The sequence below is a fragment of the Pygoscelis adeliae genome, unplaced genomic scaffold, assembly GCF_000699105.1.
Source record: "Pygoscelis adeliae isolate BGI_AS28 unplaced genomic scaffold, ASM69910v1 Scaffold121, whole genome shotgun sequence".
Classification (NCBI taxonomy): domain Eukaryota; kingdom Metazoa; phylum Chordata; class Aves; order Sphenisciformes; family Spheniscidae; genus Pygoscelis; species Pygoscelis adeliae.
Window position 1 is genome coordinate 3,814,632 of NW_008824359.1, and position 24,089 is coordinate 3,838,720.

Sequence of the window (24,089 nt, forward strand, 5' to 3'; positions counted from 1 at the left end):
GTCACAAAGCCAAAATCTTCTGCTGGCTGTGATCTTGCACTGTAGGCCATAAATATTTTTAACAAACCACTTGTTGGGTTGGGTTTTTTTTCATTATTATTACAGGTGCAGGAATAAATTTTGCTACAGCTGCATTCACCTGCATAAAAAAATACACTCTACTGTCTTCCAAAAGCTCACAACCATAACTTTCAATTTTAGTGCTTTACTTTTTTCAACTTCTGCCATAAAAGTTTACCTAATTCCCCTATTTCAAGTGTCTCTTCAAGCACTGTAAATCTTGATAGTTCTGCATTGTCAACAGATTTCAAAGTCTGTAGAAAAATGTTTATAGGCATTCTTCATCTATGACTGAAAATGACCAAATTAAAACCCTCCATATCCACATGCTTCGCATAATTTCACTGACTGTAACCTTGAAATACAAAGTAGTGGCTTAATCTCAGTGGGATAATCTTACTGTCCAGGTCAGCTCATTATCTAAACAGAGTCTTAACCTGTGTCAATTATTTTCTTCAAGCCACTGACAGTGAATTCGGGCAATATTTTGTTTCTTGGCAGCTCAGTCTGAATGTGCACATAAGATACATAACAAAAGATTCTCATTTATAGCTATTATTCTTGATGGCACTATTTTCATTGAAAAACATTTGGTTTAATGTCAATACATAAAATGAGGAACTTTCTTAATATAACAAGGAGGCTGAAATATTGAAAATGCAATAAAGAAATCCTCCTTCAGAGATGTATTCCTTACTCATTCATCACACTGAATAGGTTTTACTTTGTTGGTGCTTTGACTAAGCTCAGGTCACAAAACAACATAAGTTTGAATCTTGCAAAACATTTAAAAGTTTTCTTGAACAGAAAGTGAGAGATTCACTGTCTTTTGATTACCTCAGACCAAGGTTACATGTCTCAGTTTTATATAATCATCAATTATCAGACTCAACACATGGAGAGGACAAAACTCTGTCCTGAGCATCAATGGCAAATGATTATCTTTTGAACCATCAGGCTACAGCCTTCAATTCAATTCAAAGTTGACCTTGAAAATTTGAATCCATAATAAGGCCTCTTATTCGTCTACCACTGTGATCCCAAACAGAGCATGAACTGTATGATCTGCTTTATACAGGTGTACAAAGAAGGTGCTCCAGTTCTCTTAACATTGACTTGGATGATTTCCATGAGCTCTTAGGTTCAGATTCTGCATTTAAATTGCAGTACTGCATGCTTGAATGTTTATGTCTTGCTTGATTCAGGAAAACATCTTTCACTTGAACACGTGCTCAGAATAAACATGTCTCTTACTCTGCTCAAATTGCAATCCTAGTGTTTCTTACAGAGAAAGAAACTATTCAGTAGCAGTAAAACTGTCTTCAAAAAAATACAATTATGGCACTGAATAAAAAATAAATATCTTTAAATAACTCATATGAAACTTGTTTATCATGATTCCGGAAGTTCATATTTAGAGTTTACTAAACCTCTGACCTATTTAGATAGCACATGTATCTCGTACATTCCCTATGGTGAAATCCAAGAATATTTTACAGTCTTTAAGAATAAAAAATTCAGCCCTATCACAAGTATGTATCCATTTCTGGGATGACCCAGCAGCAATTTTGAAGAGAGTACATAATTTTTAAAAGTAAAGAGAAAAGCTTCCCCAATTGAAATTACAGGAAGGGATCATGCACAAACTGTGAATTGATCTACCCTGGAATCTGGCCAGACTAGTGGGTAACGCCTTCAGTCTTACCAGCAGCTCTGCTCCAACTAATCTGCATTTATATGGCCACAGTATGTCTGCCTTACATCAGACCTTAGTTACGATAAACATCTATATATACCAACCGAAGTTTGCCTGGGTGAAGAAAGGAATAAAAGCTGCAGGAAAACAGAGGGAAGGTTGTTAATGGCTTCATAACCAAATCTGGAAATATTGTAAAGGATGCCTTCTGCTCTGGATCAATTCTTGGGCGCAACTTGCAACCATAGTCAAGAAATAAACTTGCCTTATACCGAAAGGTCTATAGAAGTGAAAGAACTCAACTTCTTGGGAAAAATTAGCACAAAACATTGTATAGGTAACATGGCAACTCCTTGTACCTCTCTGAGTTCCTCTAGTATTTGTTCAAACTTCTTTTGCTAAAATATTGCAGAGGAGGAAACAATACTTTCTTCTACTCGGCTTAGGAAATTCAACAAAATTCAACTTCGGCTACATTGTCTGAATATCATTTGAGAAAATAGCAACTGTTTGCACTGCAGAATGGGAGTACTGGAACATGCCAGTAAACATCAGGTTACTTTAAACCTTTATGATATTATTATATAAAACAAGATTAACATCACTACAGATCAGCTACAAAAGAAGTTCAGTTCAGTATTGCAGGGAATGCGTGTTAAACACAATTGTGAAATAACAGTATGATAAAAAGCACCATTAAATGTTAAACAGGAAAACAATTGAAACTCTCATAAATGCTTTCTCTCCTTAAAGGAACAATTCAGAAGAAAACTTTAACCCTCGTAACTTTCTCTTTTGTAATGAACAGTCAACACAAATCTGTGTGGGAGACTCTTTGATTTGCAATTAACTTATTTTTTATAGTATCATATTCTTCCTGAAGAAATGACATACAAACATCAAAATCATTATTTTAAACATTAAAAATCTGCTTATACTGGACTGCTAATTTTTGGTCTGTAGCAATGCCTCTACCTTAAGGTAAGTCCAAAAAAGAAAAAGAAGAGAATGGGAATAATTATAGCTCAGATCCAATGCAACTATTTTGGCTGCCTTACTCTGCAGGTCTTTTCAAAGCATATTGTTTTTCTATTGAGTGTATTAGGAACTTATGAGTTTTGTTTTAGTAGGACTGTCATTCTCCTAAATTGTTCCTAATCCTAATCCTTCCAGGGTTTAGTGCTTAAAAATTGGATACAACTGCACTTGAGAAAGACTTCTCTGTTACCTGTGCTGTAACCTTTCTTATTAATTCACCAGTTTTGAGTCTGGTTTCATGCTTAGGATTGAGGAAGGATTTATCTTTTTACATTAAATAGTGATCTTATAAAGAATGGTGAAAAGTACAACACAAGGTGAAAAATGTCAGTTACCATTCAAGAAGTCACCCCTGCCTGCCTTTATTGCCATCACATTTCATTGTAATTTTGGCCAGAGAATGGTAAAAAGATGTGCAAACTATTGGTTTGCTCAGATTGGCTTGTATGGGGCTGACTTCATTTAGGTTCTTCTTTTTTGTGACAAAGTCATTCATGATTCCAAATTGTTTAAATGAAACTAGCATTTGAGCAAGAGACCTTTCCCCTCTCATTCACAAGTACTGACCATCTGTGGCGTATGTGTGGCACTTCTGATCTTGCTTTGACTAAAAAAGAATATTTCTGAATATTGAAGGACTGAAGTCAAAGTGGTTTTAAGATAGCTTAACAGACTCCATGTGAGTTGGAGAGATATTCACTAGAGATAACCAGTGGGCTAATGTTTCTCCAATGGGTGATTCAGAGCCTTCATAAGTGAAGCTCTGACTCCGATTTGTCCTCTAAGGAATCCTTTCTCTCATGCTCCAGTTCTCCAGTGACTGCAGTAGGAATCTAGGAAGATTAGCTTTAGCAAACTAAAACTGCCCTTTGTGAATACTTCCCTTTCCATGAAGGAAAATATCATCCAAACTATCACTTCTCTTAGTGCTAAAAAAAAAAAAAAAGCATTTTAAAGGCTCTGAAGTGAATAAAAAATTTTTATACATATGAATCTTCTCTGTTTCTTCTTCCTCTGAGTACTTAAAATATTTGCCCAGCTCTAGTCACACTATTCTAGTCAGGATGGAAAGAACTACATTGTACATAGGACTAGGGAGTAAAATAAAACTGTCATCATGTTTTAATTTATTTACAGAAAGAGGAACTTGAGACAGTATGATTGTTTGTCATCAGGTTTTCATTTGCTGTATGTGAAATGAGCCTTCATACATCCAGTTGGGTTTCGTTCATCACCGTTGAGTCTCTGTGTGCAGATATGGTATACATCCTATGGGAAGGAGAAAGCACAACAATCATTTTGTTCGTACCAAGCTGACAATTAAGTTCCTGATTATGGGAAGTGATTTTTCCAGATCATTTTGTTCACTGCACAAGCCTAGGAAAGCCAATTTGCATTCAGCATGAGGGACTAGGTGAAACTTCCTTCCTCCTTCAGAGTGATAAGATGGAGGTTAAACACAAATCCAGCCTCCAAAGATTCACTGAAGGCTACTTCAGATTTGTCTCCCATTTGCCTAAAACTACAGATGGGTTTTTGATAAACTATAAATTCAGCACCTCAAACACTTACAACATATATAAACTCTGGGTGTAAGATTACAGAGTAATCATAGAATCATAGAATCATAGAATAGTTTGGGTTGGAAGGGACCTCTAAAGGTCATCTAGTCCAACCCCCTTGCAATAAGCAGGGACATCTTCAACTAGATTACGTTGCTCAGAGCCCCGTCCAACCTGACCTGGAATGTTTCCAGGAATGGGGCATCCACCACCTCTCTGGGCAACCTGTGCCAGTGCTTCACCACCCTCAGTGTCAAAAATTTCTTCCTTATGTCCAATCTAAATCTACTTTCAGTTAAAAACTGTTGCCCCTTGTCCTGTCACTACAGACCCTGGTAAAAAGTCCCTCTCCAGCTTTCTTGTAGGCCCCCTTCAGGTACTGATAGGCTGCTATAAGGTTGCCTTGGAGCCTTCTCTTCTTCAGGCTGAACAACCCCAACTCTCTCAGCCTTTCCTCACAGAAGAGGTGTTCCATCCCCCTGATCATTTTTGTGGCCCTCCTCTGGACCCGCGGGTCTCACCAGAGCAGAGCAGAGGGGCAGAATCCCCTCCCTCGACCTGCTGGCCACGCTGCTTTGGATGCAGCCCAGGATACGATTGGCCTTCTGGGCTGCGAGCGCACATTACTGGCTCATGTCCAGCTTTTCATCCACCAGGACCCCCAAGTCCTTCTCGGCAGGGCTGCTCTCCATCCCTTCATCCCCCAGCCTGTATTGATCCCGGGGCTTGCCCCGACCCAGGTGCAGGACCTTGCACTTGGCCTTGTTAAACCTCATGAGGTTCACACAGGCCCACTTCTCGAGTTTGTCCAGGTCCCTCTGGATGGCATCCCGTCCCTCTGGCGTGTCAACCACACCACTCAGCTTGGTGTCATCTGCAAACTTGCTGAGGGTCTAAGGGAAGCTGTGGAAGCTCGAGATATTGACTCACTCTCTGAACAAATACATCAAAAAATGCTGGAATTGGTAAGGGAATAATATGAATGATGAAATGGGCCTTCATGCCTCTAATAATTACATACTGAGGCACATATATTCTAGGTTTTTGAAGCAAATTACTTCACTGGAATTCTACGGATTCACAGTCACTTATATGTGGTAGGGCATTTGTGGCCTTTTTATCAGTCTACACTGTCAGATTAACATCCATCATTATCTTATTGTTGTTCAATCACAGAAGTAAGATACTTGTCTGCATAAGACAGAACTAGAAGCATTTTTCCTCCAAATGCACAATTAGTGTTTCCAGGAACTCCACTGGTGGTCAGCACAGATTTTGCCAGAAAGTTCTAAATAGAAAAGAGGCCTTTTCATGAGACCTTATTATGCTTTGATTTGTTTGTTTTGGGTTTTTTTGGTGTGAGTGGTACCTACAGGGTTATTAAGAAACTATTGTCTCTCCCTGTTAATTCTGTGGCCGAAAAGCATAGTATTAACAGGTTACTTATATAAGGAATTAACACAATCTCTCCCATTTACTTCACTGGCAATGGAGGTCATCAACACCTTCTGGAGGTGACCCACATGATGACATATCAATGGAGTTGCAGCTGGATCTAAAAGTGAGAACCATCTCCTTGCTTCTCTTTTTACACCTAGAGTCACTTTATAAATTTCCATGGCAAGAAAGACCCTGAAGAGGTCATGGTAAAACACAAGAAATAAGATTCAAAGAGTTGTGACACTTGGTAGATCTTATTTTGGTACATTTTTGGAACATTGCATACTTAAAGATATCCTACTTCTCAAAGAAGAAATTACCTTGATTTCCTCAAAGAGATCTTCTGCAGTGTCTTCAATCCACCTGACCGGCAACAGGCAAACTTACAATCAATGACCTGGTAAATAATTGGGTTGTACATGGCTGCTGACTTTGCAAGCAAAGTTGGTACCACTGAAAACTGAATGGGAACTGAATCTGGCTGTCCAAAGGCTGACCACACAGAGACCACAGCGTAAGGGATCCAGGCAATGAGGAACCCTGCACAGATCAACATTGCCACCTTGTGAGAGGAAAAGAGAAAAGAGAGAGAAAGACGTTAATCTAGCAGAGATAGACAGCACAACACAGAGCTAGGCAGAATGCAACAGAATGGAAAATAAAAATGATAACTCACTTCCGATAAATTTACAATATGAACAAAAGTTGTCATGCATTTCTCTTCTTTTTATCTAGCTCTTGTTTTCCTGTCACCTGACACAGAGCAGTTAATGAGTCTGTTATTACAGACCTTTAAAAACCCTATAAAGTCAGGCTAAACATGAGGAAACTAAATGATATTTCAGAAAATAATAAATCTTGGACATCAAATTTAAATTATTTAAGGAGGAGAGTCCATTAAAAACATACAGATTCTCATTTTTAGGATAATATATAACACAGGACTGTGACAGTTTTTGAAAATCTTAGCAAGATCTTTGAAATGAATGCAGGTTAAACTGGAACCATTTCCTATAGGGTTTTTCTTTGTTGTTTGGGATTTTTTTCTTGCTTATTTGCAGAGCCTCTCACTTCTATAGCTTCTTCCAGTCAAATATTCCTCAGATTGTCAAAAAGAAACCCAGTCTCTTTTCCATTCCAGAATGAAAGAAGCATGCACTGGGGGGTGGGGGGGAATTAAGTGCAAGTCTTCCAGATTCTGGGTCCTTTAAAATCAGATTCCAAAGTTCATAACATCTAAGTCTTTGAAGAAGTTTCCAGGACTAAAGTAGGTCCTGATGGTATGTGGGAGTGGGGGACCCTGAGTACCTTTGTAGGTGAGTTTGTTTGGGAGGGTATATTCTCGTCTATATCTACTATAGTTCCTTCTTCTGTATTACCCAGTAGCAGTCACCAAGGCAAAAACAAAGGAATTTAGGAAAAGAAGAAAAGAGAGTTTGCAACACTCTGATCTAATGCAGGGCTTCTACACCTCTTGTAGGTTGTGCTGATGTCCCACAGAGAAAGTGTCAAAACCCAGTGGGACCAACAACCTGCCACGAGGATGGCCACGGGCAGCAGGAGGAAGGAGAAGAGTTTTGCCTGCCTGCACCCAGGAGGGGGTCTATGGCCTATCTTCCACTGGAAAAATGCCAATCATTTGAATCCCTTTCAAGACAAATATGGAACACATAAGCATAAAGCCATTCAATAAGGCATGAGCTGTCAAGTCTCTGGGTACACCCACTCCAGCAGATAAAAAATGACTGTATTTACCTGCTTAAGCTGGAATTGAAACTACTGGGAATTTAATTGAAAGTGAGAATGCTAATACAATGTCTAGTTTTCTTTCTCCTAACCCATAGCGTGGATTTTGTACTCCATTAGAATCTGTAGATACTTTAAAAAGCAAATTTCTACCAAACATTTACATAAATGAGAAAAGGATTTCCTTATAACAGGAGGAAAAGTAGCCATAGGAATGTTTAGTATAAATATTAAAGAAAAACTGTTTGGGGCCAAAATTTGTGATTTATATACTTTACCTGAACCAGCCTGTCTGCACTCAGTCACAGCCTGATATAGCTTCAAATGACATCACACAATAATACATCCTGAAGAACATATGCCATTATACTGCTGCCATTGACAGATTATTACTGCATCCAGACTAATAGTAGTACATGGGCACTCATTTGGAATAAGGCAATTAGGAGGATTACAACAAAAAATCATCAGAAAGCACAAGGTTTTTGGATATTGCATAACCTTTTGTGGAGCCTTTGGCTCCACATCTTGATGGTAATATTATTTTCAGGGAAACTTCATTCTTTTATGCTTTTTTTGTTGTCTGTCACTGAAGAAACAGTGCATGTGAGCCAAGAATCTCAAACACAGCCTGTTTGTTATAAACTGTGCTGTGGAGTTAAATGGGTTATGATGGAGACTCATTTTCCATATTTATAGATACCCCAACATTATGGTCTCCACTGTAGATCCAAGGCAGAAGGGACAATTACTATGTTTTGACTTAGATCATACTGAAGTTTTACATGATCCCTCCCAATATGGCAAAAATAAATCTGCCACCTCAAATCGAAAGTTTCCATTGTTCTTCGAAGGAAAGGCGCTGAATAACCACAAAACAGTACCGTATTGAAGCATCCCTTTTTAAAGGCAAGTACAGTTTTACCAGCCGTATTGGCAGCACTGACCATACAGGCAGCTAGCTGAGATTCTCCGATATGTTTAGACATAATGTCACTTGTTGCTGTATATTTTATAACTTTCTGTTCAACTCCCCAAAAATGTAATAAAATTTGATCAGCCAAGCAAAACATGCTGCTTGTCTCCCTCTTGGCATGGCTTACAGAGGCTGGTGAATCTTCTACAACCAAGAAATCTGGTTTTGTTCAGTACAAGTTTTTATTTTGAGAGATTTCCTGGCACAATAACCAGTATCAGCAAGGATCATGGCTGTCGCCATTGCCAAATAGAAAATAGATTCAATCAGAAAGGGAAAATAGGATATGGTCTGAGATGGTGAATTAATTTTGTCACTTGAGTGCATTTTTATCAGCAGCTCATGGCTGAACCTAAATGATAAATTATTTGCATAAAACAATTGCAATATCACAAGAGTGACTTTGGTTTATATCTTCATTAACAGAGGAACGTAAGCTGTCTGAAAGTTTTATTTTCCTGTTTTTCTGTTAGAATTCCTGTGCACCTCAAATGCCTTAGAATAATTCTTTAAAACTGTCTCTGAAAGCAAAGGGAGCTTTATGATGGGGAACAGGACCACAGGGAGATGATATGACTTGTGTAAGGTCACACAGAAAGGCTGTAGCAGAGCTTCAGAGTGAATCACGATCTCAGGAACTGGAATGCCCTTACCACAAAATTATATTTCAACCCCTGTCTTTTCCCATCTTGACAGTAACAGAGGAGAAAGCTAGAAGAACCACCTTCAGAGCATTGTACTATCGCTCAGCATAGGACAGCACATGGTTGAAGTTCTCCAAGCCTGGTTTTATGACCCAACAAAGCAAACTGAGTTAAATCTTCCTACCTACCTTGGTCAGCTTTATTTCAAGGGTGTGGCTGTTCTGAATCCTTGTATCATAGTGAGCAACCTCTTTGGTGGATGATTTGACTTTTAAAATGATTTTGACATAGGAAAATACAATCACCGCAGTTGGGAAGATGAGACAAAAGAAAAGAATACTCAGAATAAAAGCCTGTCCAGCCACCGAAGCCTGCACCAGCCACCAGTCCAGAGTGCAGGAGGTCCCAAATGGCTCAGGGGCATAGCTCCCCACACCAGCAAAAGGCACCGTAGCCCAGAACGTAGCATAGGCCCAGATTATTGCCAGACAGATAAACACATGATGTCTCTTAAGCCAGGTACCTGGAAGATAATTCAAGAGTTACAAGTTCAGGTCCATATGTATTTGGCACAATTGAACATGTCATTCTACACATGCAGTAAGAGTTTGCTTGGCTGTTTGACAACAACTCTGTAGGGTTCATCTCGCCCCTTTCCAGGTATCGATAGTGACCCCTGCGCTAGCCACCCCAGCTCACATTGTACCTCATGAAGAGAAATGCACACTCATATGGAGGGCTCCAGCTGACTTTTTTTCAGATCTTTATTTTAGGTTGTGATGATTTGCAACCTAGAAGAGTCCGTACAAAAGCAATCCAAACAACTAGCTCAGCAACAATCGTGGGAATCTCGACTTGTAATTTTTAAAATTGCTTTGTGGTCTGTAAAGGCGTATTCATAGTGTGTGGTCAGATGAGTTGGAGGTTCAATCCACATGAAGGACTAAATGTTTAGTTCAGCCTTTCATTATACAGTATGAAGGCTCACTAGCTGCAACTGTATAATGTAACTTACGTTATTTCCTATTCCTCCTGTCATGTATTAACTGGCTAAAGTTTGATCTCAGGACACTTCTCAACATAAATTATTAACCCAAGTGACTGAAAGACAAGACTTTACAGAGGAAATAACATATCCAAGATTTATTTTTACCTTGTCATTTTTTTCCAGTACAGTAAATCACCATGTGCGTACTGTCAGAAGTATTTGTAATAGGTGTTTTCATGTATCCTTGCCCATTTTTTTCTACTAAATGGCAGGCCTGAAGTTGTGGAGTGGAATATTGTCTCTCTGCCCATCTTGCATACAACTCTAATTCATCTAGAAAAAGCTTCAGTTTACAAACTTTCCATCATCACCTATGTTCAACATGTTGGATTCAGATAGGACTAACAAGTTAAAGCCTATGATTTATGCAGAAACTCAGACTATGGTATTATAACAGCTCCTTCCACCTCAGAAGCTCTAATCTCTGTCTTCACTACCCATCCACTGGCATTGAGGAGCTTTCTTCAGGGTTTGAGAATCACTTAAAACAAAACCAAAGCAAAGAAACAACTATTATTTGGATGTGACCAGTGCCCCTTCCCCAGCTGATTTTACGTTTCCAGATCACTGGAAGCAAAATGAACACTGACTGACAAATGATGTATTCGAGCACAATGGCTGAGAGACAGAAAGGTGGTTTGTTGTGTTCAAGGTGTGGAAAAAAAAGCAACAATAGCATGAGTACTAAAAGAGCGACATTATTTTCACAGCTATTATCAAATCATAGGAACCTAAAAATAAACCCAAAAAAAACCCAAACCAAAAAAACAGTTGCTGCTTTTGGAGCAAAATGAAGGTGTAGGTATATAGTCAGGTGCTCCAGGTTCCTGATGACTGATTCAGGCCTTATACAGAAAATGGCTAAGTTAACCACCTAGACTGAACATGGTAAATATGTTCATTGCTTTCAATCATTTTTTATGGACAACCATGATCAGAGAGCCCTTGAGAAAAAAAAGGTTTGAAGTGTTCTATCTCTCTTGAACTAAGATGTCATACTAAAAACCAGAGCTCACGGCATGAAGGCAGCTGGCCATGAAATATTTACTTCAGCTCACCAAGTCTGTGAAAACTTGTCTATGATTTGGGTTACCACTGAATTATTTTGATAAGACTTTTATAGAAAGAACTGAAATCCGGCTTAATGTGAACGGTGTATCTAAAACTCAGCTAAGGAGACCTTCCCTGCTTTCACTTTTAAGGAAAAAGTATGGACATGCCAGGATCCATGACAGGAGATTTTAGCGCAGTACGACAGCTTTTAACTGGCAGCACACTCAGCTATTGGACAGACTGGCTTACTTACACTTCCCAGCTGCAAACATTTCTTATAACTCAACACTGCATGATTGATATTATGTGTCTTTATAATGAAATCTATTGTATGTCCCTCAAGTCACATGGGCAAGGTGTATCTTGTATGTAAAGTCATCATGAGTATTCCCTGTATTCTGTTGGGGAGTCAGTCCCTTCCACTGCAAGAAAAACACCCATTCTAAACTGTGACAACACCTTTTAACTGGAAAAAATGAAGCATATAATACATCATATTCAAGAGATATAAGATATTGATGGATATGGTGATAACAGCTTTCATTGCTATATTGATTTTGTCCTCTCAGGTTCCATCTCCATATTAGAGAGATGATATCACATGATGACATATTGCACATCCAAATCTTTTAGATGTTTTAAATAGCTTGCCACATATCTTAAAGGAATTTAGGCATTTAATAAGGAATACTTCTGTGTGTTCGTCCATAAGACCTTGCAATATGTTCACTACTTAATGTTAATAGGCCTTGATACACACAAAGTGGTTTATCTATGAGTGATTACTAAAACTCATGGCTTAAGCAGACAGCAGAGACACAGCAGCAAAGGTGATATGTCCAGCAATACAAATTTAGCTGGGATTACTTGGATCATGCAAATATGTTTTTCTTATCTCTGTATTCCCCTCTATATTTAACAAGAGCATTCTGAAGCGCTTAAGTATGATTTCAGTCTAGAAAACTATATCATTTAATATAGTTTTTCTATAGTCACTTAATACAGTTTTCTTTCCTACCGTAAGACAAGTGGCAGATTTTTAGGTATCTATCCAGGCTGACAGCTGTCATGGTAATAAGGCTTCCACAGCCAAAGAAGAAACCAGCCCATCCATACCAGCGGCAGCCCATCCATCCAAACACCCAGCGGTGAGAAAAGAAGGAAATGATACTAAAGGGTTTTCCTGCAACTTCAAAAGGAGAAAAGAATGTCAGTTGACTGATAAAATCCATCACTGATAAAACCATCCTCTTTCAGAAAAGCGAACCCTCCCCTTTGCCCAAAGCTAATACCAGTAAAAATGCTCTGCAATGTGGAGAGAGGGCTTCAGGCACAACAGATGTGATGACTTGCGTGCCCTCCGTCCACAGGACAAAGCCTAAGAAGACAGCTGTAGCTAGATCCCATAACATCTGTGCTGTGGTAGGATGAGCCACGCCTGCAGAATGGCTGGAAACGGGTGCTTTACTGCAGACCACATGAACCAGAAGTAAACCCATGCTCTGGTACTGAGCATGTGCAGGCTTCTCCCATTATGAAAACTTCAGAGTATGTGTTAAGTCCACATGCAAACACATGCCAGTATATAAAGAGTACGGGTGATGGGTGAGTCTGGGTTTGAAACAGGCACAGGTCTAGTTAGGCTACATCCCTGTAATCAATTGAGTATCTTCAAACACAGGATAAAGAAATTTGCCTTCAAAGAGGACTTCTGCAAACCTATCAAGGCCCAACAGTAGGATGCATACTGTAGTAAAGTGTGAGGTTAGAAAGGAAGATGGTGCTATGGTCGCAGCATGGATTTGAGCTGAAGAAGTGGTTTCAGCTCCTGTCCACATCACACTCTTCCTTGGAAACTCTCAGCCACAGATATTAAAAAGTTTTAAGCATCCCCAAACAGAAGGGAAATACCTAACTATTTTGGAGACTCTGTCCTAGCGGCACCTTATCTCGTTTCTCCATTTGTAAAAGTGGGTGGCGCATTATGGAAGAAGTGAAGTTAGGTCGTATGTTGTTCTATTCTCACCTTAAAACAGATTAACATTATTCATATTCTTTGTAAGTATCATGAAAATGAGAAAGTTTGGAAATTGTAATTTTCTAGTTGGAAATCTCCACTTCCTGATTTTGGTGGGGTTTTTTTTTGTCTCAAACTGGACAAACAAAAAAATCAACTTTAATGGAACAGAAAACTCAAAAATTTACAATCTGAGAACATCAGCATGTTTTTCTAATCCTTCATTTCTACTTACCAGACTGACCTGAAATGCTCCAAGGCCTGAACAGTTCTACTGCAACATTCAAACAATGTTAAATATTGAATTCCACCTTCCTGTGACTGTATTCCTTCCTGCACAGACGTTGCCAGAGCATCTCAAGGAGTTGAAAGCATCTCAGCTGCCCTGGGCTAGTTTCCCCGGCTGACCCACACTGTCTGTAATATCATGGCAGCTCAGTGAACAGGCTAAAGAAGGCAAAAATGGTCTTGCAAAGTGTAATTCCCACAAGGTAACCTATTCACAGAAGTCAAGACAAAAGTCTCTATTTTGTTGAAGTGATGTGTAGAAAAATATTTTGGATTGTTCCCCAAAAAATTCCATTTCAGATCAAATTGATGCAAATCTAAACATTCCATTTTAATTCTCAACAGAAAATTAAAATATTTCTACTAAAACAAAATCTTGCAGAAAATGGCCTTTGCTCCATTTTCTATGGCAGAAGCATCATGATTGAAAACCCTTCAAAATGAGACTTATTTTTAAACACGGTATTTTGGGATTCTTTTCCTTTAGCCTAAGCTTGTAAGGAAAATTCTGCCTGAGCCTGAAGGTTGTGCTCTGGTCAATATATTATGTGCTTTTCTCTAAGCATAATAAATGTACTTTAATTTTTCAAGCAGAAGCTGACCCCAGTGATTAAGGTTTCAAGGAAAACATGAAATATGACAAGGTCTGGGATATATGCTAAGAGTCAGCAACTTTACTGGTGTAAATCATTACCACCTCTAAAGGCCAAAACATTTATTTGCACAAAATCAATTTTCTCTTCAGCGGCACAGGACTTGGAGCATGGTATCAGTGCAAAATAAGCTTGATGCAGTTTTGAACAAGTGGCTGGTGCCACCCTGTGGAAATCTGCAGGAAGCCATTGCAGAACCCGTTTCTTGAAAAAGGTGCCAAGGCAAGTGCGTGAAATATGAAGATTTTGGGAAAAGTCCGATCTTCACTCCAGTCGGTCCAGCAGACAGAACACATCACATTTCTCGAGTCAACATCTTCCATTAACAAAAAAAAAAAAAAAAAAGGAAAGAGAAGGGAGAAAAAACATGCATGGCTGTGCCAATCACAATTATTTTTAATTACAAAACTAAAACACACAGATAGATTGAGATCCTCATGGAAGACAAGGTGACCAGGTGGTATGTTGGTGACAGACCTAACAGAGAAACTAGCAGCCCTCATGCTAAGAAGGCTCCCAAACACGCTGTAGTTTGTATGGTTGGGACATACAGCTTATATGGTTAGGAGATATCTGTTTACATTCCAAATATATAGCTACAGAAATTCTCCTGAAACACTCTGTCTCACTGGAGTGACTCTCATTGGAGTCAGGTATGAGCCTTATAAAATAAGACAGACTCTTAGGACACAAAGGAGATGGGAGCATCACAGAAGAGGCAAAAACTGGTCTTTTTTTTTCTTCACTTCTAAGTGCTGCAAGATGGAAATAGTGTCTCGCTGGCAGATATGCCAAAGAAATCATTGGGATTTCTTTGTGTGGTAGCAGAGCAGGGATATTTATATGAATTCCTTTCTTCTACTGAATTCCTAAGTATCTCCTTCAGAAAACCATGTTTACTGATCACCAAGAGGCACCAAAATTACTGGAAGTTGAGGGGGTAAGCAGCTCCTTGGCCGTGTGCAGTGAGGGCACAATATGAGCTCCAGTTTTGGGAGGATGGGAACCATCATTTTATGTTGTTCAGTACTATTTTAGGCATTTGGATGAAGGCAAAAGCATTTGGCAGAGACAACGGCAGGAAAAGGGTGCGCAGGAGCTGGGGGCAGGGGTCCTGGTGTATGCAACCCACAGGGGACAGATGATTTTGGGAGCATGGGAACATAGTGTCATTTATATTACACTGGGGAGATCCCACGGTCAGCTGGATCACATCAGGCCTTTATACCCACTGGATTGTCTGCCATCCAAAATATCCTTTTCTAAAGGATGTCCAGTCCTCCCCCTGCATTTGCATGTAGCCATAAGCAGCTGAATGACTCATGTCAAGAGCCAAAGGAATGATCTCCGAAGGCTTTTGACTCTGCAACTTCATGTAAAACTTTCCAAAGCTCCCTCCTCTCATGCCAGGGCATCCAGGCTGTGGGGTTGAAATAAAAATCCCTCCAGTTGGCTGATGTTGCTCTTACTCTATATGTTGACACAAATGCCTATTTTCCTGACCCAGAGATAAAAGAGGATGGTCACTAGAGAGAAAATTATTAGCTTTGATAGGCTGATGGCCACTGGCATTTTCCAATTCTTTCCCCTCATGCCCCTCCCTAGTCATATTTGGCTAAATATGTATTTTTGAGGTACCTGGATCCCTTCTGTTGCACCCTACAGCAAGAAACTATTACTTTCTTCAACTGTAATACTGAGCTATTTTGTGGTTATTGTGCCAGGATGCACATGGAAGCTGTCTTTGAAGGCCTGCCCAGTGCTGGGGTGAACAGGAGTTTTGCCTGATTGATAAATCCAACCCTATTTTTTCCCCTGTACTTCTCATTTCTTTCCATCAAGTTGTTCAGGAATGTTGTTTTCTATCCTTCTCTCTTATTTATATGCAAATAATAGAGCAAAAGGCATTTTGGGCTCCCCATGACTTCCAGAGGACTGTCTCTTGCTGCTGCCAGAAAGAATGGTGGGATAGTAAAAATGAGTGAAAATAAAACATGAAATTACCTGAAATGCCCAGATCACACACTGCTAAATTAACAGTCATTATCTCGGCAGGTCTCAACTTCTTTTTTCGCTTTGAGGACATAAAAATAACATACCCATTTCCCAGAGTTGAAAGAATCCCTATAAAAATTAAAAAAAGAAAAACAATCAGATTAGAATTGTCCTCAAAAACAGCAGTATCCCATCTTCCTTGTGAAATTCTCTGATATTTTCAGCCTGAACCTGTGGTCCCAAGGCTAGACATTTTACTCTGAAACATGATCATCTCATCCTCGTTATGCCCCTCATAGAGACATCTACTGCAGACATCTCCCTCCCACAACAAATGCTATTTTCCCCTCTGCAGCAGGGCATTGCCTTCACCACGTGAGCCTGCACAACTATCATTTGAATGCACATAATAGAAATCCCGTAATTCCTCTGTTCTGATCAACCCCGTTTGTCTCACAAACCTTTATGCAACCACAAGAATGAAATTCAGCTGTCTGTAATCACAAGGACCCCAATCTCTGACCAACATTAATTTTATTAAATACTATAATCAGAGGTGGAGGGATAAATTTCTAAAATAATGTAAATTAAGAAATTAATATCACATCTTAAATTTTACAGTAAAAATTGGTTTCTATCATAAGAAAGAAAAATGATAAAATAGATCTGATTTTAACTTCCAGCTGGAATTCAGTGCATGAGGAGGGATCCTGTTCATGTTGGCCAACATCTTTTTTGCCGTATCACCACCCAAGGACCCGCAGGGACCAACGCTGCAGCTGTGGAGCTAATCACACTGGTATCAAAAATTGCAGGGTTTTCAGTTCCCTTAAAGAAAACTGTTTCTTCACAAACTCATGTTTGAAAGAGTTTGAGCCCGGAGTGAGTGTTTTGCAGTGGAAATGCAGGACAGCACACAACATCCCTTTCAGGAAGGAAGAGTTACCCCTGAAGGCAAACACCCTGAAGGGACCATGGCCCATGGAGGCCTCACGCCGGAGCAGAGGAGACTAGTAAGAAGGAGGAAGAGGAGACAAGTAAGAAGTGTGAAGAGCAAAGAGTGGCAGAGACCCCAAACGCCTGAACTGCCGTTGCCTCACCAAAGGGACCTACAATGGCAATGAGGGAGAAGATGTTGGAGTGAAGTTCAGCCTGGGAAAGGGGGAGGAAAGATGTTTTCCTTAAGTATTTGATGTTTGTCATTGTTTCTCACTATCCAAATCAGTAATTAACTGTTTTCAGTGAAGTTAAATTCCCCACAATCAGTCTGTTTTGCCCACAACAGTAACTGGCGAGTGATCTCCCTGTCTTTACCTCCACCCTGTCTTTATCTCCACTGCTTTTGCTCTTCCTATTTCCTCCCCGTCCCACTGCAGGGGCTGTAAGCAAGCAGCTGGCCGAGGCCAACCCTCCACACTAGCATAAAAAAGTCATAAATAACCCAACTTTCCTCTGTCGATGAGGCAGAAAAGCCACTCTTCATGGTGCCTTCCTACACATGGCTCTGGTGGTGCAAACTTAGCCGTATTCTATGTTTCCAAAAGACCCCAGCAGCCCCCCATCCACCCAGCAATGCCACCCTCTCCAAATATTGTACCTTTGAACAACACATAATTTCCATCAGTCTGCTGGGAGGCCAGACCTCAGGAATTAAACCTCAGGAATTAAATGGGCATTTCCTCTGGCCCATCAATGGAATTATGCTCTTGTAAGGGTGCCATGTCCTCACAGAACCAAGAAATCCAACCTGGGGACATCCATGAGGCAGAGAGAAAAACCAGAGGCTAAAACCAGACTATTTCTCAAGAAATATGAGTAACTGTGGAACCAAAAGTTTACCAAACTCAGGAGAAAAATACTTTGATTTTGAATTTTTCAGTAATAAATGCAACACTTGTCTAATTGGAAACACTGCTTTTTTTTTTATACTGACAGTATTGCTTTCTATATTATTTTCAAAAATAAACAGGACAGAAGCTGGCTTATCATTTAATATTAGGTGTTCTCAGCAAATTTGATTTATTCTCAGTGAATTCTTATGGCTCTGAAAATTTAGTATGAATTGTAAGTAGATACAGGTATTCATTTGAATTATTTTCTTCCTTGCAGATAAGTGAATGCATCTCAGTATTGCTGAGCATTTTTCATATATCTTAATCCTTTTCTCTCTTAATGCCATTTTCTCTCTAGTGATATTTAGGATATCTAGTGTGCCAGCATTTACTTTGAAATACCTTTCAAATGCACCTGACATTTTCCCGAATCCTTTTCAACTGACTGGTGGTCCAGAGATGTCTTCATCAGACAAGTCTCTGAAGCAACTGCTCATTATTAATAGCAATGTTCCAGAGAGCCCCAACCCACTGACCTCCTAATCCTACAGCTGGAAGGGGTCCAGTGATAATTTAAGTTGCCTTTTGTCTATACCTGTATCTGATAATTGCTTATCTGAATTCTTTTTTAACTGCTTGGTGATAGAAACTTTATAATCTCCCTAGATGTGCCATCTAATGCTTCATTTTTCCTACTATTAAAAAGATTTTCCTAACAGCTAGACAAAGTCCTTGCTGGTGCAGGCTGCCAGCTCTGGTAGGTGCTGGCAGGCTGTGTGCCTGGGCAGAGCCCGGGGTTGGAAACAGAGGGAAAAAGACTCTTCAGACGTAAAATAAAGGCTCTTTTCCAGGAGCAAACAGTTCAGGGCACAACTGTCCATGGTACCGTAACACTATTACACAAATACACATAAAGAGCCAAGGATGCGATAACTAAAAAAGTGCCACCTGCAGAGAAAGAGCCAACCTGCAGCAAAAGGTGAAGTGTATAAAAGAAGAAATCTGAACAATTAAGATTCCTTTTCTCCAATGTGACAGCAATGCTAAACCATCAGAGAAAACAAAAAAAAAAAGAAGATAGTTCAGGATTTTGTTTTCAATTAAGCTGTTTCATAACAGGCTGAGGAAGCGTGCAACAACAGTTTGCAAATCAATAGTTACTTGCCACGGGCTTTCAAAGGAGCTGACAGCCAGCAGGTCTCTGCTGGGTAGTTAGACACCCTACCCAGCAGTACAGTAAATCAATCAAGTCAGTGATGAAAAAGCTAGCGGGGGAAGGGACAAGTGAAAGAATTGGATTCTTATAACCACGTGTACCGTTTGATTTTTTTTTCCAGACAATTAAAAAAATACACGTGGAAATGAACTAGTTAGGACAAAAGATCACACATTCGCAGAGAATTTATCACAGATTGGTCAAGACCCCCGATTTTCTTTAAAGACAAAAAAAATGTATTTTTATATTTTCAAACTGCGATACTTCCGTTGTACAACCAGCCTGACCCCAAAAACTCTGACGAGTTTCCTAATAGGATCCCAGCCTTGTTCGCTCACTGTGCAGTTTCTTCCCCTGTTTGAAATAAATTTTAAACTCACTTGTACCTCACGTGCCTCAAGCACAAAAAGATGCCCAATAGCAATCCTTCCCTCCTGGCTTCCCACCTTTCCACAGCTAGTCCCTCCCTCTGCTATCAGGGTGTCCACACAGGACACCCTCAAGAAGGGCCACCATTTCTTGGAAGGGATTTGCAAAGGAATAGGGGGGACAGTTCTGGTAAGAAAAATGTCAATGGGCAGGTTCGGCCTGAACCACAAGTTACAATGAAAAACCATAGACATACCCTCGCTGGGTATGGGAGCTGAATGCTCCAGCTCGGTTTTCCATCTTCTGCAGATTACACGGTTTACAAAGTAAATCTGCAACACTGCAGTTACCACACAACACAACTATGCCCAAGAGCTATTTAAGCATATTGTTTTTGCATACTGTTTTGGATACTTGGGAGCTGTGATTAACTATAAAGCTACCAATTCAAGCAAATTTACAGCCTTAGCAAGCCTTTCGTGTGGAATTTGATGTCAGCAAATGATTTCACAGAGCTAGGCTTCCTTCTCTGCCACCTTAAGATCCACTATCTACCACCAAAAATCTCGGCATGGCAGTGCTTCTTGTCCCAACAGAAATGTGGATGCTCTGAACTGTCAGAAATCAGCTTAGTGGAAAAGGAAATTTAGGATTATTTTTGTTTGGAGAAAGTAAAAAAAGTGACTCAAGAGATTTACCTGCAAACAAAGATTAATTTCCTTCTAACTTATATTTTTGCAGACCCGAGATATTATTAAAATGTTGCTATCCACCTAAATATGAATGGGTAATAAAATACAGATCTGCACATCAACAGGAGCTAATGGTGGCACCCCCAAGGCGCTAAGCTAAACCCATCTTGTAAGGTACAACTCACATGAGAAGCATCAGCCCAAGCAAAGCCTTTTTTTTTTTTGGTAAGAAAAATGTGTTTGAAGACTACTTTACCCTATCTATTCACAAGCACAGAAGAAGACCTCACATTGCTCTTTCCACCAGTTTTGTTTAATTCCCTCTCTTAGTGGCTGAGCTCTGAGGTGTAATTCTGTTTTACTGGTATAAAGTATAACACTCTCCTTCTTCACACAAACCCCTATAAAAGGGGGGTGGTCTGTACTTCTCTTGGCCTCTGGAAAATTAATATCCATTACTGTATTATACACAGTGTCTAAACCACTGCTGTGCTGGTCTAGAAAATACTAAACCAGTTGCCGTTGCTGAAATGGCTGAGGGCACGACTGATCAGCAGCTAAGCAATGACTGCTAAAAATCATTGCAATGATTGCTAAAAGGAATGAAAAATATCTGTGCAGGATACCAGTGGTATCTTTTGCTACAGATGCAAGTCCAAGGAAGATGCAAATATAGCATTTACATGCGTATGCGAAAAGCATACTTGGCTCTAATGAAAGCTGCTACTGGAGCGTGTAATGACCATAAGGGTAAAGTAACTAACCAAGTAAAACACCACGCAAAAAAAACAACCACATGAAAAAATAAGTTAAACCCAGAGCAAAATGTAGGATATGATGTCTAGACCTACACGTGTGTACAGCAGAGCTATGGCTCGAACTTTCCTGGCTTGGACCACTGGGTGCAATGAGTCCACCACAGGCTGTTTGATGTCCAGTCCACAACACTGGGAAGGTGGGAATCTTACTGATAAGTCCAATATCAAAATTATTATCAGCCCTTTTTAAACTATAATTTCAGTCTCCTCACACTGCTCATGTAAGACTGTGCCTTCATGGTTAGCTTTTGGTTTTTCACTGGAAATCTCTGATTTCTGTTCCTTGCCTTAATTTGCTTATATCTATGTCTTTCAAGATGTTTCACACTGGCAGGGGTATTTCTTTGGAACTAGATAAATCTACACTAAATACAGCCAATATAACAAGGCAACACAGTGTACATTGGAAGGATTCATTTCAGCTACTCAGACATATTTCCAGGGGTTAAAGCTAAATTTGCTTAACCGAGTGAAAAAAGACCCGAGGGGGGGTTGTTTTGGACAATTCGGTGAAGACATCTGTCCACATAGCAGCAGAAAAAAATATATACGTGAAACACTGGGATACATCCAAAACAGTGCATGAATACCGAGAAGAGCACAGCGATACAGCTTCACCTGCCATCTCTGCTGCTCTGGATTCCTTTTTTGATAAAGACATAAGCAAAAGACAAATGAGAAATAAGCATTATTCAAGCCTTTGTGAGACCTCCACTGCAGAAAAGATTAGATTACTTAGATCGGTCGGGGGAAAGGCAGTAAGAGAGAGTATGAAGGAGAGATGCAAAACAGTGAATGAGAAACATGAAGGTAGGACTGAAAGATCTTTGTATTTTGTGCAGACCTGATAGAAAAAGAGAATGACTCAAAACTAAAATAAATGCCAAGGAATACAATGTATACCCTGTATTCAGCCTGGTGTTCAGCCATCTGACACCTGGAGTCCAGTTTGGTGTAGCACAGTGATATGACCTTGGCTCAGCTTTACTGAGAAAATAGCTGCTGAGCTGTGAGAAACTGCATAAACTGAAGCCATAAAACATAAAGAAACCTAAATCACAGAAAGAAGTGTAAGTGTTGAGGCAACAGCTAGAAGCTCAAGAACTTGAGAGGAAAAATATTGACACAAAAAGATAAAACCTTGTCCCCATCCCCAAAGCAAAGATGGTAAATCAAGAACAAGGACCAGTTTATTCCTAGAAGCAATGGAGACCAGTATTTCCCAGGTGAATGACAACTCCTTGGCATATGAATACTTAATGTAGAAACCAGTCGCAGCTATCATCTGCAATAAATTGCATTTATTCTGCTTGCAAAGTCACTTTGCACACGGTAAAAGACTCCAAAACAAAAGGGAGGGGAGGGTGTTAGGCAGAAAATACTGTTCAATATAATATGTAACAGAGGACAGCTGATGCCGGGAGCTGAGCAAGACGCAAATGAGCACGTCTGAGGATGTTCTCTTTGCTGCGTAGGCTCATGAGAGGGGCTTTCAAAACAGGCCATAAAACCCGCATGGCATAAGGGCAAAAGCCAGTTCTGGTCAGGAATGATTAAATTGCAAGCTAGTAGCCTATCAGTAGAAAAAAATTGAGTATTTCTTCACTTTTTGCTGGAAGTTCTACTGCTAGTCACTTTTGGCTACCTGGAGTAGCATTGTCTGTTGACACTAACTGTTGACACCATATTTCTAACGCATTCTCTCCTCTCCCTCCTAGATTTTTCTTTCTAGTATGAAGAAATATGTAATTACACATCTAATGCACAGCAGCTTCTGCCTTCTTTGTGAGTGCCTGCAAGGATGCAGTGACATAGTCATACTTCAAAGATTAATTAAAAAATCATTACCAATTACTGTCAAATAAAACCCAGCTATAATGTCAGCTTCTCTAGAAAGTTTTGATGCAAAGGGGTCTTCCTTCTGGAGATAGTGTGGGAGGTATTCTTCCTGGGAGGAAGTGTTGTGATCTGATGCCGTCCCATTCATGTCCAGTTCAGCGTCTGAAAAACAAAAGAACAGAGTTTGCAATAGATGATGTCTGCCACCAGAAAATGCAAAGATATTTTTGTTCATACACAAGATGCATCCTCCTGTCTTCATTTCTGCTCTGCCACATCTCAGGACATTTCAGGATCCAATTCAAAATTGCATAAAGCATCCTGCCATGATTTATTTCATGACTTACTTTATCCAAGAATGTCATTATTCATACAGCTCTCATCACAGTAATCCATCTGAGCAGTATCTAGGTACCAGTGTGTTGTGGCATTCAAGCCAGCGCTTCTGAAGCACCTTCCCTGAATATCTTAAGGCGCTTCGTGTTTCCAGTTGGGTGTAAGAGTGACCCAAGACTGAGAATATGGAAAAACCAAGCAGGGCAATTGTTTGTGTCTGAATAGCTTCATTGCTCAGTGTGTTTAATGCACGCTGAACTTGTTGTCTTCATCTATACACACTGTTCTTGTAATCCCAAGAAACTGGGAATTATCAGTAAGACAGTCCCAGCAATTTCTTCGTATCCTGAGGGGCACTATGTCTACAGATGGTAGCTCTGCAAATTTTACAGTTAAGTGCAAAGTTACATCCATGAATTCTCCTTAGAGTGATTTAGGTGGTGGGTTCTAATGTAAATAACTTTACATGGCTATGGTTATAAACAGTAATTGGTGATTACAGTTATGAAGAAGCAGCAGGAGTATTAAATAATAGACTCATCTAGGCAAGCTTGTTGAGTTTTCTTTCCATTTCCTTTGGACCTCATTTAAGGGAATCAGATCATGGAGGCACAGTGCCACTCTAGACATGGGAGAAGCCAAAAGGTATCCCAGGCATGTGGCTCCAAGTAACACTAAGTCTTTACAGTTCAGCAGCTTCATTGCTTTTCTTTTTTTTTCCCTATAAAGGAAAAAATAAGCAAAGGCTGATTAATTAAAAAAAAAAAAAAT

At 39.8% G+C, this 24,089-nt stretch overlaps 1 protein-coding gene across 1 annotated transcript; it reads right to left on the reverse strand.

The window, feature by feature from the left end:
* Positions 1–3,966: 3,966 nt before the first annotated feature.
* On the reverse strand, positions 3,967–23,156 carry OPN5 (opsin 5). The gene is made up of 6 exons (XM_009319665.1): positions 22,992–23,156; positions 16,226–16,345; positions 12,282–12,452; positions 9,351–9,685; positions 6,117–6,358; positions 3,967–4,063 (listed from the first exon to the last, which is right to left on the reverse strand). The coding sequence occupies exons 1-6, from the start codon at positions 23,128–23,130 to the stop codon at positions 4,000–4,002; spliced, it is 1,071 nt and encodes a 356-aa protein (XP_009317940.1). The 5' UTR covers positions 23,131–23,156; the 3' UTR covers positions 3,967–3,999.
* Positions 23,157–24,089: the final 933 nt, after the last annotated feature.

Excerpts from the sequence above, each read along its gene's own strand:
- OPN5 (XM_009319665.1), bottom strand. The coding sequence starts at position 23,130 with ATGAATGGGACGGCATCAGATCACAACACTTCCTCCCAGGAAGAATAC. Across the intron at positions 12,453-16,225 it reads GTGTGATCTGGGCATTTCAG|TTGCAGGAAAACCCTTTAGT; the intron begins GTAATTTCATGT and ends CTCCTTTTGAAG. Across the intron at positions 4,064-6,116 it reads ATCTCTTTGAGGAAATCAAG|GATGTATACCATATCTGCAC; the intron begins GTAATTTCTTCT and ends TCCTTCCCATAG.